Source organism: Lampris incognitus, chromosome 18 (genome assembly GCF_029633865.1).
Source record: "Lampris incognitus isolate fLamInc1 chromosome 18, fLamInc1.hap2, whole genome shotgun sequence".
Classification (NCBI taxonomy): domain Eukaryota; kingdom Metazoa; phylum Chordata; class Actinopteri; order Lampriformes; family Lampridae; genus Lampris; species Lampris incognitus.
This window is the reverse complement of record NC_079228.1, coordinates 6994698-7012894: the sequence shown is the minus strand read 5'-3', so window position 1 is coordinate 7012894 and position 18197 is coordinate 6994698. Positions and strand designations below refer to the sequence as shown.

The following is an 18197-nucleotide window of genomic DNA, read 5'->3' as shown; positions in this document are numbered from 1 at the left end:
ACGTAGCGCGTGGGAGGATCACGCTATTCCCCCCAGTTCCCCCTCCCCTCTGAACAGGCACCTCGACCGACCGGAGGAGGCGCTAGTGTAGCGACCAGGACACATACCCACATCCGGCTTCCTACCCACAGACACGGCCAATTGTGTCTGTAGGGATGCCTGACCAAGCCGGAGGTAACACAGGGATTCGAACCAGCAATCCTCATGTTGGTAGGCAACGGAATAGACCGCCACGCCACCTGGACGCACAGAGAATTCTTCTGAATATGTCTTAAAACAAAGTTATCAGAAGTCATACAAAACTGACTTTAAAAGACTATTTTGTATTGGGCGTCCAGGTAGTGTAGTGGTCTATTATGTTGCCTATCAATACAAGGATTGTTTGAATCCCTGTGTTACCGCCGGCTTGGTCGGGCGTCCCTACAGACACAACTGGCCGTGTCTGCAGGTCGGAAGCCGGATGTGAGTATGTATCCTGGTCGCTGCACTAGCGTCTCCTCTGGTCAGTCGGTATGCCTGGGGGAACTGGGAGGAATAGCATGATCTTCCCACGTGTTACGTCCCCCTGGTGAAACTCCTCACTGTCAGGTGAAAAGAAGCGGCTGGTGACTCCACATGTATCGGAGGAGGCATGTGGTAGTCTGCAGCCCTCTCTGGATTGGCAGAGGGGGTGGAGCAGTGACCGGGACAGCTCGTAAGAGTGGGGTAACTGGGGAGAAAAAGGGGGAAAAATCTAAATAAGAAAAAAGAAAGACTACTTTGTGGTGACTAAGAAAGTAACTTAGAGAATACTAGCCCCAAATCTAGTAATCAACTTGACTCGAGCTGGAAATGAAACTGCACCAACTAGGAAAATCCATCCATCCACTATCCGAACTACTTATCCTGCACTCAGGGTTGTGGGGATGCTGGAGTCTATCCCAGCAGTCACTGGGCGGCAGGCGGGGAGACGCCCTGGACAGGCCGCCAGGCCATCACACAGGGCTGACACATTCACACCCAGGGACACGTTAGTACGGTCGATTCACCTGACCTACATGTCTTTGGACTGTGGGAGGAAACCGGAGCACCCGGGGGAAACCCACGCAGACACAGGGAGAACCCAACTAGGAAAATGAAACAGTAAAATAAAGAATTTAACCTTTAGAGATGCCACAACCTACAAAACCATATGTTAAAGCTACACTACACTACACTACACTAGTAGTGGGGCTTGTTTGTTGCAGGTAGTGAGTACTTCATCATTACTTTCAATACTGCAGGGTTACAGTGGCATACAGTAAACAAGGCCCTGATGGTGAAATGTCTATGTGTGTTTACCGGCATGTATTAGCCTATCTGAAACTACAGAAAACACAACATTAGTGCTCATCCCTCCTAGTGTGCGAGAGCCCTCTTTGTTTGTTACTGTCAATATTGTGACAGCAGACATATACCTGACATGTAAGCAGACCAAGGTGCATTTGCAAATTCACCCATAGATCCCCAAATAAGCCACAACCATGGGATTCCTTGCCTTTAACCATTCTGGAATGTTCTGAAGCTCGGACAAACCATCTCTTCAGCTTGTGTAGTGCATGCTCTGAACATTCCCAGAGCAAAGTGCACTCCGTTTCCAAGTGGGAATAGGGAACACACCGAATGCTCCACATTTCCACACAAGAGGTATTCAGAGTGTGCTGAGACGCCCCCAGAGTTGATTTAAGAACGCACCCCGACGGGTCGCGGCAGATCACGAGGCTAGCTAGACTGCTTGCTTTGTTGAACTGCCAGTGGGTGCAATCTGCACTGTGTAACTAGCTAAAAAACACAGAGTGAAGATTTAAGAGTTTGAAAATTTAATTTGTCCAAAAATAGAAATGCAATCTCCTCCACTTTCTGAAAGGTTGCTTTAAAATATCCATGTTGCTGAAAGTGAAGCAAAATAAAATAAAGTCATTAAAAGTATATAAAAGTTCTGCTCAGTACCACACAGGGCTACAGGGCCACGCTATACAGAGCTGGGAACGTGTCTCCGTCTGCTAATCCTGCACACCATCCAACAATTACATGCTCACCTGACCCTGACATTGAGACTGACAGTGAAACTGACATGATTTTACAGCTCACATGCTGTCAGAACAGCCACCTGATCCACCTGTTAACATCATCATGGTTATTAAGACCTCCAGGTAGGGCTGGCTGATATGGACAAACATCACATATCACGATAATTGTGACCACATATCTCAATACTGATGTTTGGACGATATTGTAATGTTGAATATCGGTGCTCGCACAAACCATGTACACGATGACATTTTGATAAAAGCTCATTAGTAATGTGGATATGATGTCCAAACAGGTAGAGACAGATAACGTTACAGCTAGAACAGTCTGATAAATTCAGAAATTTGCATCGCTTTACATCTTTATATACTATCTCCCATATGCTTCTGGTGTGGGAAGATGGTGGCGTGGACTCAGGTTTGCAGCGGCCTCACCCAGTACTGATTGTGCAGTGTCTCTGTCCATGTCTATGTCTAAGTTTGTGTCATCATGTGAAGTTTTTATTTTGATCATCGATTAGGCTTGGCTGGGAGAGCTGGTGCTGGATCAGCTGACAGAGCTTGGTCTGCTGCGTCGTGTGGGCCCGAGGAGGAAACACCGAGGGCGGTCTGACAGGACACAGAAGCAGGGCAGGCTAAGCTAACTGCTAGCCCACGGCCCTGCCTGAGAGGAAACACTGAGGCGGTCTGGCGGTGGCCTCGCCTAGCGTCGACTGTGCAGTGTTTTTGTGTGCGTTTGTGTTGTCGTGTGGAGTGGAGGGAGGTGTGTCGAAGGTGTCTGGCTGGGAGAGCTGGCGTTGGATCGGCTGAGGGAGCTTGATCTGCTGCATCCTGTGGACCCAAAGACCACGGCCCTGACCGGAGCTGCCTGAAGAGGAAACACCGAGGGCTGTCTGACAGGATCTGGAAGCAGGGCAGGCTAAGCTAACTGCTAGCCTATGCAGACCGACAGTTCCGACAGTCATCCTGGCTGGCGTTCGTTCTCCTGGACGGTGGAGTTTTTGGACTGGGTGGACTGTGTTGTTGGCTGTTTGTGTTTTGTTTTTTTGCTTTGTTCTCTGTGCTTTTGTATGTATTTGGTGTTGTTTTTGGGTGTGTTTTTGTCTTTTGTGTTGCACTGCTGCGGGCTGGGAGAAACAGAAATTCGTTTCTTTTGTGTGCGTAGCACATAAGATGAAATGAAAAATAAATGGTTTCTGATTCCTGATTTACTTTAAAAGCAGGAAAAGACAACATTGATGTCCTTTCATGATATTACCATATCCAAAACCCCACACGTCTAGTCTCATATCACCATATCCATATGATACTGACACACCGCCAAGCACTACTTCCAGGACGAAAACCCGCTGCAAAAACTATTTCCAGATGATTGTGTCACTCACACACACACACACACACACACACACACACACACACACACACACACACACACACACACACACACACACACACACGATGAGATAGGCTTGTCTGAGTAGAGGCTAAAGTCTTGTGTCAGGTGTGTTTGCTGACAACAGAGAATTTTGATTTTTGATTTCGAGATACTTTATTGATCCCCGTGGGGAAATTCCTCTCTGCATGTAACCCATCCTAGCTGTGTAGCTAGGAGCAGTGGGCAGCCGCAGTGCAGCGCCCGGGGACCAACTCCAGTTCATCTTGCCATGCCTCGGTCAGGGGCAAAGACGGGAGTATTAACCCTGACACGCGTGTCTTTCTGATGGTGGGGGAAACCGGAGCACCCGGAGAAAACCCACCACAGACACGGGGAGAACATGCAAACGCCATGCAGAGGGCGACCTGGGATGACCCCCTAAGGTTGGACAACCCTGGGGTTCGAACCCAGGACCTTCTTGCTGTGAGGTGACAACGCTAACCACACCACCGTGCTGCCCAATGAATGGTGAATAGGGGTATTTTCATATTCCCAACCAAAAGTGACAAGAGGTGAACAGGAAATACAACCCAGAGAACGGCTTTACATTTAGAAGGAGAAGTAGCAGTGGAAAGAAAAGTACAAGACTGGGAACCTAGTTTAATGTGGGCATATTAGAGGCAGCATTCTGTGTCATGTTTTTCAAAATTCTCTGATATACACATGTACACAATGATGGTATTTATTACAACCCAATCCTTACTCCTGTGAGGCTATCAGTTATCTTACCTTACTTACGTTTCATTAACCAAAGAACTTAATTCAGCTAAAATCAAAGAGTAAGTTATCGAGGCATGTGTTTCACTGCAGCTTATATCTGGGCTGTTTATTGGGCAAAATTATCAGAAAACCAAACAAGTCAAAACTTTTCACTGAAATCTTCGTAGTGTGGTGGTGGGCCGGCTGCACATAAGAACTGGAGACATTCCCCTTAATGTTGCGCTGGCCCTTTAAGAGTTGAGGCTCGATGGGCCTCGCGAGACAAGACTTCCAGGGGGGCGTGGTTTTTGGGGAAAACGGTTAGCTGGTAGCTGGTTAACCCGCTACATGCTTGTGTGTCCTGTTTTCGGTGGAAGGAATAAAACGACACAGCAAGGGTCTTAAAAGAGAACCCGTCTCGTTGTCTCTTCATTCCTGCGCTCCCACAACTGGTGACCCCGACGTGATTTTCAACATGTCAGCAGACGAAGCTGCCAGTTCCAGCTCCCACGGTAGCAACAGCATACTCATGTTCCGCTTCCGGTGTGGGAAGATGGCGGCACGAACTTACGTTTGCGGTGGCTTCCCCCAGTACCGCCCATGCAGTGTCTTTGTCCACTTCTGCCTTTAAGTTTTGTCTTCGTTTGATGGCTGGATGGCTGGGAGAGCTGGTGCTGGATCGGCTGGGACAGCTTGGTCTGCTGCGTCCTGTGGGCCCAGGGGCCACCACCCTGACTTGAGCTGTGCCCGAAGACGAAACACTGAGGGCGGTCTGACAGGATGCAGAAGTGGGGCAGGCTAAGCTAACTGCTAGCCCATGCAGACCGGCAGTTCCAACAGTCATCCTGGCTGGCGTTCATTCTCTGGACAGTGGAGTTTTCGTATTGTGTTGCACTGAGTGGACTGTGTTGTTACCTGTGGCTTTTTTTCTGTTTTTGTATGTTTTTGGTGGTGTAATTTTTGGGAAATCTGAGATGTGCATTTCTGTCTTTTGTGTCGCACTGCTGTGTACTGGGGGAAACAAAATTCCATTTCTTTTGTGTACGCAAGCACATGAAAGAAATTATAATAACTTGTTACTGATTCCTAATGTTACAGATTTGTGGAAAGAGGCAACAAAAATAAAAGACAACACAACAGATAGCTTCCACATGAAGGTCTTCAGATTTGTAAGTTACGGGCCATTAAATTGTTTACAAAATGCTTTGGGTAGTTTCAATTGCTAGAGCCCAGAGAGGTAGCTAGCTACCTTTAAAAAATAACAATTCCATCGGCAACACACACTAAAGAAAGTAGAGGGAAACATGAAAAGTTACATTAGGAACATCACATGTGGTGCCCGGGTAGTGTAGCAGACCAACATGCTCATGTTCCAACACTGAGGTCCTGGTTGCGGATACAAGCAGCTGAAATGAGTTTCCTCCGTAGGGTGTCTGGGCTCAGCCTTAGAGATAGGGTGAGGAGCTCGGAACGCCGGAGGGAGCTCGGAGTAGAGCCGCTGCTCCTTCACGTCGAAAGGAGCCAGTTGAGGTGGTTTGGGTATCTGATCAGGATGCCTCCTGGGCGCCTTCCTTTGGAGGTTTTCCGGGCACATCCAACTGGGAGGAGACCCCGGGGTAGACCCAGAACTCGCTGGAGGGACTACATGTTCTGGCCTGGAAACGCCTTGGGATCCCCCAGGGGGAGCTGGAAGATGTTGCTGGAGAGAGGGATATCTGGAGTGCCCTACTTAGCTTGCTGCCACCACGACCCGACCCCGGAGAAGTGGCTGATGATGAGATGAGATGAGGTCCTGGTTCGAACAAGGACACTGCCTCTGGCTTTGCCACGCATAACAGGGAACACAGCAGGCAGTGATCCTGGTTCAGGAGCTGGTAGTAGTCATGTATTCTGCCATTGCAACTAGGCACTCTTACAAATGTTTGCATGCCTGCACAGCTGCAGGGGAATGAGGGAAGCATGAGCCTCTGCACACATTATGAAAGTTTTCTTTGGAAACCCCTGCAGCTGGCAGGTTAACAGAAACAGCTGGTTACTCCGCATGTAAGGAACGACCCACATGGTTGTCTGCACCCTCCCTTACAGCCGTAAGCGTTGTGTAAGGTTGTAGGGTAGGACATTATATACTGCAGGAGGACAGGAAAGTGGACATGTCAAATTGGGAGAAAAATTGAGAAAAGTCACCAAGGGAAAACCACATTTATGCAGTTCCTGTTTTATTTATTACAGCTAATAAACTTTTTAACCATCTCTGCCATACTTTATTTTTTCTAGTCTTTTCTTCATTAACTGTAATAAATAATGTTGATGTTTTCTTAAATGACCTGCTCCGGGACTCTCCGGGGCTTTCTACCTGGCAGTAACTACTTTGTGTGAACACGTCAGTGGTGATTTGGCTGATGCTGAGATCAGGATTATGTCTTTTTATGTCCGCTACATTTCATTTGTTCACATATACCTTTTTAGGCATTTCATTAAAAAGACCAGTATAATGACGCTGTCTAGCAGATCACTACCCATCACTGAGGGATCACATAAAACAGACAGCAAAATACAATGTCGTTTTTTTTTTTTGGCGGGGGGGGGGGTGATTAATGGTGCCAACTTTTTGAAAGCAGTCTGTGATCCGTCAGCTCAGTTTAAACTGGGAGTGTCCAGCAGCTTATTAAACTGAGAGGTGAAGTCAGAAAAGTAGCTCCGATGGAGGAGGGTATGTATGACTCCTTGGCTTTTTTTGTGTTTTTTGTTGTTTTTTGGGGGGGGTGGATTTTTCCCCCTTTTTCTCCCCAACTGTATCCGGCCAATTACCCCACTCTTCCGAGCCGTGCCGGTCGCTGCTCCACCCCCCTCTGTCGATCCAGGGAAGGCTGCAGACTACCACATGCCTCCTCCTCCCATACATGCGGAGTCACCAACCGCTTCTTTTCACCTGACAGTGAGGAGTTTCACCAGGGGGACGTAGCGCATGGGAGGATCACGCTATTCCCCCCAGTTCCCCCTCAACCCTAAACAGGCGCCCTGACAGACCAGAGGAGGCGCTAGTGCAGCAACCAGGACACATACCCACATCCAGCTTCCCACTGGCAGACACGGCCAGTTGTGTCTGTAGGGACGCCTGACCAAGCCGGAGGTAACACGGGGATTCGAACCGGCGATCCCTGTGTTGGTAGGCAACGGAAGAGACCGCCACGCCACCCGGATGCCCATGTGACTGCTTTGTGACATCCAGACTGGTGGCTCTGGTCAGTGACTTGAGAGCCTGGTTAAAGGACGAGACAGGTCAGCCATATGAATAACGTTAAGATGCTGAACTTGTGAAATGAAACGCCAGCAAAACATGTGTAGCTGAAAAGTGCTGAGAGCAAATGTTAAACAACTGACGGACACTCAAGTCCATCTTCACAGATACACCAGATGAGGTAATTAACAACTTCTATAAAATACTGGCTCATGTGGTGTTGAGCTGTTATTTGTTTCGCCTTGTGTTTTTAAATGACACAGGCCGCAGAGTTTGTGTATGTGAGCGAGCTGCCCGCCACTACGCAAGAAAAAGTGGCACATGGATACGGCCGCAGTCTACTACTACTTTGAGCTGCTCCCGTTAGGGGGCGCCACAGCGGATCATCCGTTTCCATCTCTTCCTGTCCTCTGCATTTTCCTCTGTCACACCAGCCACCTGCATGTCCTCCCTCACCACATCCATAAACCTCCTCTTTGGCCTTCCTCTTTTCCTCTTCCCTGGCAGCTCCATATTCAGCATCCTTCTCCCAATATACCCAGCATCTCTCCTCCACACATGTCCAAACCATCCCAATCTTGTCTCTCTTGCTTTGTCTCCAAACCGTCCAACCGGAGCTGTCCCTCTCATATACTCGTTCCTAATCCTGTCCTCCTTCATCACTCCCAGTGAAAATCTTAGCATCTTCACCTCTGCCACCTCCAGCTCCACCTCCTGTCTTTTCATCAGTGCCACCGTCTCCAAACCAACATAGCTGGTCTCACTACCATCTTGTAAACCTTCCCTTTAACTCTTGCTGGTACCCTTCTGTCACACATCACTCTTGACACTCTTCTCCACCCACTCCACCCTGCCTGCACTCTCTTCTTCACCTCTCCTGCACTCCCCGTTACTTTGGACAGTTGACCCCAAGTATTTAAACTCATATGCCTTCATCACCTCCACTCCTTGGATCCTCACCATTCCACTGTCCTCCCTCTCATTCACGAATATGTATTCCATCTTGCTCCTACTGACTTTCATTCCTCTTCTCTCCAGTACATACCTCCACCTCTCCAGGCTCTCCTCAACCTGCACCCTACTCTCACTACAGATCACAATGTCATCCGCAAACATCATCGTCCATGGAGACTCCTGACTGATCTCCTCCGTCAACCTGTCCATCACCATTGCAAACAAGAAAGGGCTCAGAGCCGATCCTTGATGTAATCCCACCTCCACATTGAACCCATCTGTCATTCCAACCACACACCTCACCACCGTCACACTTCCCTCATACATATCCTGCACCACTCCTACATACTTCTCTGCAACTCCTGACTTCCTCATACAATACCACACCTCCTCTCTCGGCACCCTGTCATATGCTTTCTCTAAATCTACAAAGACACAATGTAACTCCTTCTGGCCTCCTCTATACTTCTCCGTCAACATTCTCAAAGCAAACACCACATCTGTGGTGCTCTTTCCTGGCATGAAACCATACTGCTGCTGCTGATCATCACCTCTCATCTTAACCTAGCTTCTATTACTCTTTCCCATATCTTCATGCTGTGGCTGATCAACTTTATACCTCTGTAGTTGCTACAGTTCTGCACATCGCCCTTGTTCTTGAAAATCGGTACCGGTATGCTTCTTCTCCACTCCTCAGGCATCCTCTCACTTTCCAAGATTGTGTTAAACAGTCTAGTTAAAAACCCCACTGCCATCTCTCCTAAACACCTGCATGCCTCCACAGGTAGGTCACCAGGACCAACTGCCTTTCCACTCTTCATCCTCTTCATAGCTGCCCTCACTTCCTCCTTGCTAATCCACCACACTTCTTGATTCACTATCCCCACATCATCCAACCTTCTCTCTTTCTCTCATACGGCCACAGTGTAATCAGTAAATTTGGGAGAAATAACCAGTCGTATTGTTCAGATTAATACTCATGCCACATCTTGTGTTACTTGAAAATCAAGCAGTTATGAATGATACAGTTGTTAAGTATCATGTCAGGCCAACGGTAACGTTGAGGATAGCAGGTGCTGGTTGACAACACCGCTGCAGTAGTGGCTCACTAGTCAGCAACGTCATCCATTCGTCAGTCTGTTTGACTTGTTGCGTGACAACCGATTTTTATGCACGTGGTTAGCCTGGCATGTGCTGTAATGATTAAATCTATGGGAACAGTTACCATGGAGACCCATCCGGCCGTGTTAATGTGCAAAGCCTGTTTGTGTTCAGAGGCTCGGATTCATTTCCACGTGGTAATAATGGAAATGGTCATGTTAGGTGCAGCAAAATAACTTTGTAGTTTCTGGTGACCATTCCACTGCTGTCGACAATCCATTATCTGCACACCGACTAAGGTCTGTCACCGGTCTGTCTAATGTCAGTAGTCTCAAATGGCCCATGTCAAATCTTTTTGTAATACACGTGTGAATAAGTTACTCATTGTAAATCACATTTCGGTGGCCTTACGCATACGAGATAGATACGACTGTACAGAAAACGCCTTGTGTTCTGTTGTAACAGGTGTCTGAAATTCAGATTTGACCAGAAATGTAAAGCGCTTTGAGTGGCTGTTGCAGCTAGAAAAGCGCTGTATAAACTGCAACTTGATTGATTGTTTGATTGATTGATTGATCCCTGTAATGCTTTATGTCATGAGCCTCATCCTTCTAAAAAAACAACCTTGTGTTCATGATAACACTTGAGAAAGCACTTGATTATATCATGAAATGGCCTCCTTCTGTACATATCTCTAAGTTAACAAATTAATATTGCATATATACAGTTTATACTAATTAAACACTTTATGCACATACTCAAACAATCTAACTGTTAGAGATATGCCTGTCCGCCACATACTTCAGTAAACTCCACGTTAATACACATTTAATATAATACAAATGTAGAGGACTAGGTATGAATGTGTGTGTGTGTGTGTGTGTGTGTGTGTGTGTGTGTGTGTGTGTGTGTGTGTGTGTGTGTGTGTGTGTGTGTGTGTTTGTGTGTGTGTGTGTTTGTGTGTGTGTGCGTGTGTGTGTGTGTGTATGTGTGTGTGTGATGGCCTGGCAGCCTGTCCTGGGTGTCTCCCTGCCTGCCACCCAATGACTGCTGTGATAGGCTCCAGCACCCCCGCGACCCTGAGAGCAGGATAAGCGGCTCAGATAATTAATGGCTAGATGGATAAATGAGTGTGCAACAGGACACAGCACCAACACTAATAACACATAAGTACTGGGACTAAGCAGATCAAATATATGTATGTGTGTATGTATCTATGACATCAACCAGGTCCAAGTGAAGAACCGTTAATAAAGAGGTATCTTGTTGTATGTATTAATGTACATATTAATGTACCTATTAAGGTACGTATTAAGGTACATATTAATGTACGTATTAAGGTGTGTATTAAGGTACATATTAATGTACGTATTAAGGTGCGTATTAATGTACATATTAATGCACGTATTAAGGTACGTATCAAGGTACATATTAAGGTGTGTATTAATGTACATATTAATGTATATATTAAGGTACGTATTAAGGTACATATTAAGGTATGTATTAAGGTACATATTAAGGTACATATTAATGTACATATTAATGCACGTATTAAGGTACGTATTAAGGTACATATTAAGGTGTGTATTAATGTACATATTAATGTATATATTAAGGTACGTATTAAGGTACATATTAAGGTATGTATTAAGGTACATATTAAGGTCCATATTAATGTACATATTAATGCACGTATTAAGGTACGTATTAAGGTACATATTAAGGTGTGTATTAATGTACATATTAATGCATATATTAATGTGCATATTAAGATACATAGTAATGTATGTATTAAGATATGTATTGATGTTTGTATTAATGTACATATTAAGGTATGTATTAATGTATGTATTGATGCATGTATTAAGGTACATATCAGTGTACATCTTGATGTATGCATTGATGCATATATTAATGTGTATATTAATGCATGCATTAATGTACGTATTAATGCATGTATTAATGTATGTATTTATGCTGAAAGCTGTGTGGCAACTAAAAGTATGAGGTTAAGACTGTAAAATGCACGTGCAATAAGAAGTGTGGACATGATGGTCCACTGCCACACAAATGCCAGCAGCTCCTGACTGGCCGGTCAGTCTGTACAGCTACTGACCGGCCGGTCAGTCTGTATAGCTCCTGACCAGCCGGTCAGTCTGTACTGACTACAATGCTGTGCAACCACCTACTGGTTTCTCTCAGCTCTTGAAACTAGCAGTGAATGTGGTTAGTGAGTAAAAACCTCGACTCCTTTTTTCATCTGTGGACGCCATGGCTGCTTAATACACTGAATAAACCCTTAATGCTTAAAGCTGCTACTTAATGCACAGAACAGTACACCAGAATGATTATCTGCTACCCACACATGATTTTGAAAACATCAGCCACATGTGGATTATGAATACATAATGCATATATAAAAACGTGTGGATTATGTCTACATAATGCATATATATATAACCACGTGTGGATTATGTATACATAATGCATATATAACTACGCGTGGATTATGTCTACATAATGCATATATAACCACGTGTGGATTACATACATAATGCATATATAACCACGTGTGGATTATGTATACATAATGTATATATATATATATATGTGTGTGTATATATATATATATATATATATATATATATATATATATAACCATGTGTGGATAATGAATATATAATGCATATATAACCACATGTGGATTATGCATACATAATACATATATAACCACGGGTGGACTATGTCTACATAATGCACATATAACCACGTGTGGATTATGTCTACATAATGCATATATAACCACATGTGGATTATTGTGTGTGTGTGTGTGGGGGGGGGGGGGGGGGGGCTGTGATGGACTGGCAGCCTGTCCAGGGTGTCTCCCCATCTGCTGTCCAAAGACTGCTGGGATAGGCTCCAGCATCCCCGCGACCCCAACTGGGATCAGTGGCTTGGATACTGGATGGATGGATGGACATCATACATGTTTCTAATGATTCATCTGATTATCAGTTGAGGGTATTGACCTCAGGGCTGGAAAACTGAGTCCAGGTGTTACTCTGCGGAGACTTGGTCTTTCAAGAGCCCGACCACATAAACCCCCCCAATTATTCCAGGGACATTTCCCACAGACTCAGTGCTGGAGAACTAGTAAAATAATGACGTCATAAGGGTCACATATGGTGGGTTGTCTTACCTCCTCTGCTGCAGCCTCAGACAAAAGCCCCTCCCTCTGTGCACACGTCACATGGAAGAAGGACCGGCACATGCCTGCATCGCAGCTGATGCACACGCCGGTCCGAGCAAAGCGAGCGTCCTCACAGAAGCTGCACTCCTACACACAAAACACAACAAGGAGACTGAGGCTTTAGTTGACAGAAGGAGCAGGGGACTGTTTGACCAAACTGGCAAGACAGTCTTCCTAAAATGTAAGTAACAATACTAAACATGTTCCTTCCAATAAAAAATAAAAGTAATTGTAAGACAAACTGTTGTTTGGTTTCTGAGTGAGGTATTGTTAGCTTCAGTTTGTGCTGGGGTGAGCAAGTGTCCCGCTTCATGTTGTCCTGCAGAGTGTTCTGACTCTTCTGGCATGACGACATCAAGTCAAAGTCAAGTGATTTTATTTGTGTAACCCATTATCACAAATTACACATTTGCTTCAGGGGGCTTTACAGCAACACAGCATCCTGTCCTTAGACCCTCACATCGGATAAGGAACAACTCCCTAAAAACCCTTCAACAGGGAGAAAAAATAGGAAGAAACCTCAGGGAGAACAACAGAGGAGGAGCTCTCTCCCAAGATGTACAATGCCAGGGATCAGGAACACTTTATTTGTCATTTCACCTCACGTGCTTGTGCACAAGGGGTGAAACAAAATGCCATTCCCCCCAACCCACAGCAGAGCAACATACAGACAAACACACATTCAAGAACTACATGAACACACATATCCAAACTAACATATATAAGACTTATAAGAGTGGAGGAAAGTGCACACAGGTGGACTATATCTTATGTAGAAGGCACGATCTGAAAGGGATTGGAGACTGCAAGGTGGTGACGGGGGAGAACGTAGCTAGGCAGCAACGGATGGTGGTCTGCAGGATGACTTTAGGGATTAAGAAAAGGAAGCGAGTGAAGGTAGAGCCAAGGATCAAATGGTGGAAGTTGAAGAAGGAAGACTGTTGTGTGGAGTTCAGGGAGGAGGTAAGACAGGCACTGGATGGTAGAGAAGAGATGCCAGATGGCAGGGCAACCACTGCAGAAATATTGAGGGAGACGGCTAGGAAGGTACTTGGTGTGTCATCTGGCCAGAGGAAGGAAGACAAGGAGACTTGGTGGTGGAATGAGGAAGTACAGAAAAGTATAGAGAGGAAGAGGTTGGCAAAGAAGAAGTAGAATAGTTGGAGAGATGAAGAAAGTAGACAGGAGTACAAGGAGATGCGGCATAAGGCAAAGAAAGAGGTGGCGAAGACAAAGGAAAAGGTGTGTGGTGAGTTGTATGACAGGTTAGACACTAAGGAAGGAGAAAAGTACTTGTAATGATTGGCTAGACAGAGGGACTGAGCTGGGAAGGATGTGCAGCAGGTTGGGGTAATGAAGGATTGAGATGGAAATGTGCTGACAAGCGAGGAGAGTGTGCTGAGAAGGTGGAAGGAGTACTTTGAGGGGCTGATGAATGAAGAAAATGAGAGAGAGAGAGGGTTGGATGATGTGGGGATAGTGAATCAAGAAGTGTGGTGGATTAGCAAGGAGGAAGTGAGGGCAGCTATGAAGAGGATGAAGAGTGGAAAGGCAGTTGGTCCTGATGACATACCTGTGGAGGCATGGAGGTGTTTAGGAGAGATGGCAGTGGAGTTTTTAACTAGATTGTTTGACACGATCTTGGAAAGTGAGAGGATGCCTGAGGAGTGGAGAAGAAGCATACTGGTACCGATTTTCAAGAACAAGGGCGATGTGCAGAACTGTAGCAACTACAGAGGTATAAAGTTGATCAGCCACAGCATGAAGATATGGGAAAGAGTAATAGAAGCTAGGTTAAGAGGAGAGGTGATGATCAGCGAGCAGCAGTATGGTTTCATGCCATGAAAGGGCCCCACAGATGTGATGTTTGCTTTGAGAATATTGGAGAATGTTGGAGCACCGACCGGGATGGCTCAGAAGAGTGGGGTAGTTGGCCAAGTACAATTGGGGAGAAAAGAATGTTGATGGAGAAGTATAGAGAAGGTCAGAAGGAGAGTGCAGGCAGGGTGAAGTGGGTGGAGAGGAGTGTCAGGAGTGATGTGTGACAGAAGGGTACCAGCAAGAGTTAAACGGAAGGATTACAAGATGGTTGTGAGACCAGCTATGTTATATGGTTTGGAGACAGTGGCACTGATGAAAAGACAGGAGGTGGAGCTGGAGGTGGCAGAGTTGAAGATGATAAGCTTTTCACTGGGAATGACGAACAAGGGCACGATTAGGAATGGTATAGTAGAGGGAGAGCTCAAGTTGGACGGTTTGGAGACAAAGCAAGAGGCAATATGGAGATGGTTTGAACATGTGTGGAGGAGAGATGCTGGGTACACTGGGAGAAGGATGCTGAATATGGAGTTGCCAGGGAAGAGGAAAAGAGGAAGACCAAAGAGGAGTTTTAGGGATGTGGTGAGACAGGACATGACAGAGGATGATGCAGAGGGCAGGAAGAGATGGAAACGAATGATCTGCTGTGGAGATCCCTAACAGGAACAGCCAAAAGTAGTAGTAGTAGCAGTAGCAGTACTAGTTGGCTGATTGGTTATGGTGTTGGAATTTTTGCTGGCTGTTTTTGCAGAGGAATGGGGTCCTTTGTGTTGTAGAGGGCAGCAGTGCAGTCTTGCAGAATGCCATCCCCCAACTTCTCAGGAGTCTACCCAGAGAATTTAGTTGGTTGCAAGTTGCCTTTCAATGCCTTTCTCTGATGATGTGGACGCAGCATGTGTTGTCTATGTAATATGGTGTCTCCGTGTTTTTGATGGCCCTATAGGAAGTAAGCAAATTGGTGGGGTTGATTGTAATGTGTGTTACCCCAGGAAAAAGGGAAAATGTGTATTTTCCCTCTCAAAGTGACCATGTATCATTCTTGAATTCATCACCAGAGAAATCAGTTTTGCCAGACTCAGAAAACACCAACATACAAAAATTTAATTGGTTTACTACCTCTTTAAAGCTAATATAAAGTTAAATTTGTTGCCATTAAAGTTTACTTAATCAAGACAGTTCATGCAGCCATTATTCAACAGAGCATCATACCAACAGATAGACAAACACAGACCAGTGCTGAACAGAAACCACAAGACAACAGTAGAAAGAAGAAGAAAAAATTCCACTGAGCGAACTGCAGGCATTGACTAACAGATATAAGCATAATAAGAGACATAGACACAAGCAATAAATACATGAACAGAGAAGATAAGTGAGAGAGAGTCATTACAAGATGGCAGCAGAGACTGTATCCATATTTCACCGCTGGCATATCTGATTATTATTAAGCCAAGATCTTTACTGACTGGAAAAAGACCAGTATGTGTTAAGTTCGCTACTATTTTAAGGCCCAAATTTCAATTTCCGTGAAGTTGTGAATAAGAATTCACACTGACCAGACGTGCTGTTTTCCTGAACTGGATGAAGTGGTTTTATCCATCCATCCATTACACAAACCGCTTACCCTGCTCAGGGTTGCTGGAGCCTATCCTAGCAGTCATTGGGCAGCAGGCAGGGAGACACCCTGGACAGGCCGCCAGGCCATCACAGGGCCCCCCCCCCCCCCCCACACACACACACACACACACACACCCACACACCTATGGACAATTTAGTACGGCCGATTCACCTGACCTACATGTCTTTGGACTGTGGGAGGAAACCGGGGCACCCGGAGGAAACCCACGCAGACACGGCATGCAAACTCCACACAGAGGACGACCCCCAAGGTTGGACTACCTCAGGGCTCAAAGCCAGGACCTTCTTGCTGTGAGGCGACTGCGCTAACCACTGTGTCACCGTGCCGCCCATGATGCAGTTACCTCTCGCAATCACTGAAGTAATTTGAATCATGTAAGACCACTGGCTAATGAAACACGGAAGAGGGTCTATGTCATACAATATCTTGTCAAATAAGTCTGCTTTCCCAGCTAAGACGGTTAACTGTGAGAGTGACCACACCCTTTTTGGGTCCATAAACTGAGCTAGTACCACAAGTATGATTTTTATGTACTCAAAAGATATATCATTATAGCTAATGTGCACCACCAGTACTCAATTACTCAACCTTAGTATTCGAAAATGGTCAGTGTACTTGCACTAAAAATATATTTTAATACACACACACATACTATATATCCAAAGGAATTGAATCAAGTGCAACTGGACTTGGAATATATCCGTGAAGACGTTTCGCCTCTCATCCAAGAGGCTACATACTATATATGTAGCCCTGGCTAAAATGCATTTAGACATCTGGATAAAATTCATTTTGGATATAAACCGTTTCAAAAACGAAATTCGTGGTGTTTAAATATGTTAAGCAAATATATGGAAGGATAAAATAGAGAAGTCATAATCTTTACAGTTAAAAGGCTAGAGTTTATGCTAATGAGCATAGTTTGCTTAATATGTACAAGACCAAGCACGCGTAGTCAGTCTAACAGCCTAACGTGATTAGCCGCATTATGTCAATCTATGTGTTCCTTTGTTTTAATTGGCATGTTCTGAAATGATAGCCCATCAAAATTTCATTCTCGGGCAGAGGGGCGGGGCTTGGTTGTAAGCCGTTAGGGCTGGTGCGCTAGAGCAGTGGTTCTCCACCTTTTTGGGGTCCTGGACCCCCTGCGTATTTTTGATCTACCGTGAGGACCCCTCCACCTGATCTTGGGGGAGGGGGGTTGCAATTTGATAGAAACAGTAGAAGCTGCATTTTAAATTGCATTATAGCATTTATTCACTCTTTGGAGCAAACATAAGAGCTTTCAGTTGTAACTTAGATATAGTTAACAAAACAGAATATGTATTCAGTAACTTTCAGATATATGTAACAAAACAGAATATGTATTCAGTAACTTTCAGATATATGTAACAACAGGATTGTTATGCAGTAACTTTTAACAATGCAAACGGGAGCGAGATCTCTTATTAAAATACAATAAATTACACTTGTGAAACAGATGTAATTAGAGAAAAAAGTCCTGTTACCCTTTATAGTTTAGGTAGATAAAGGTCTCAGTCACATTTGAGTAAAATAATCCTATTTCTATAAATGTCATAGGATCTTTTTTTTAAAGATATTTTATTTTGACGGACCCCTTGCAATTACACCACGGACCACTAGGGGTCCGCGGACCCCCGGTTGAGAAACACTGCGCTAGAGGACGGGAATAAGCGACTGGTCACAGTCTGGTGAACGGTGCAGATTGTTCGAGAGCAAAATGTGTTCCTAACTTAGTGGTTGACGAACAGTTATCCAAAGGGTTCGGATTTCTGTGATCTGCAGGAGGTAAATATGAGATTGTGTATTGCTTTTCATATTGTGACTACATGTTATGGTGAAAAACGCATTGTGTTGCTAATCGCGAGTAGCCGTTAGCGTAATAGCCATTAGCTTTGTGTTATGTTGCTAATAGCGAGTAGCCATTAGTATTAGCATAATAGCGGTTAGCTCAGCTTTGAAGAATTGGTTAAGACAAGCTGTCGCCTGCTCGC

At 45.2% G+C, this 18197-nt stretch overlaps 1 protein-coding gene across 1 annotated transcript in view; it reads right to left on the bottom strand.

Moving 5' to 3' along the window:
• Window positions 1-18197, bottom strand: part of phf14 (PHD finger protein 14) — a 204689-nt gene that overhangs the window by 116337 nt on the left and 70155 nt on the right. Inside the window, exon 7 of the mRNA XM_056298369.1 lies at window positions 12675-12812. Within this exon, the coding sequence (XP_056154344.1) occupies window positions 12675-12812 (138 nt within the window). The remainder of the gene's footprint in view (window positions 1-12674; window positions 12813-18197) is intronic.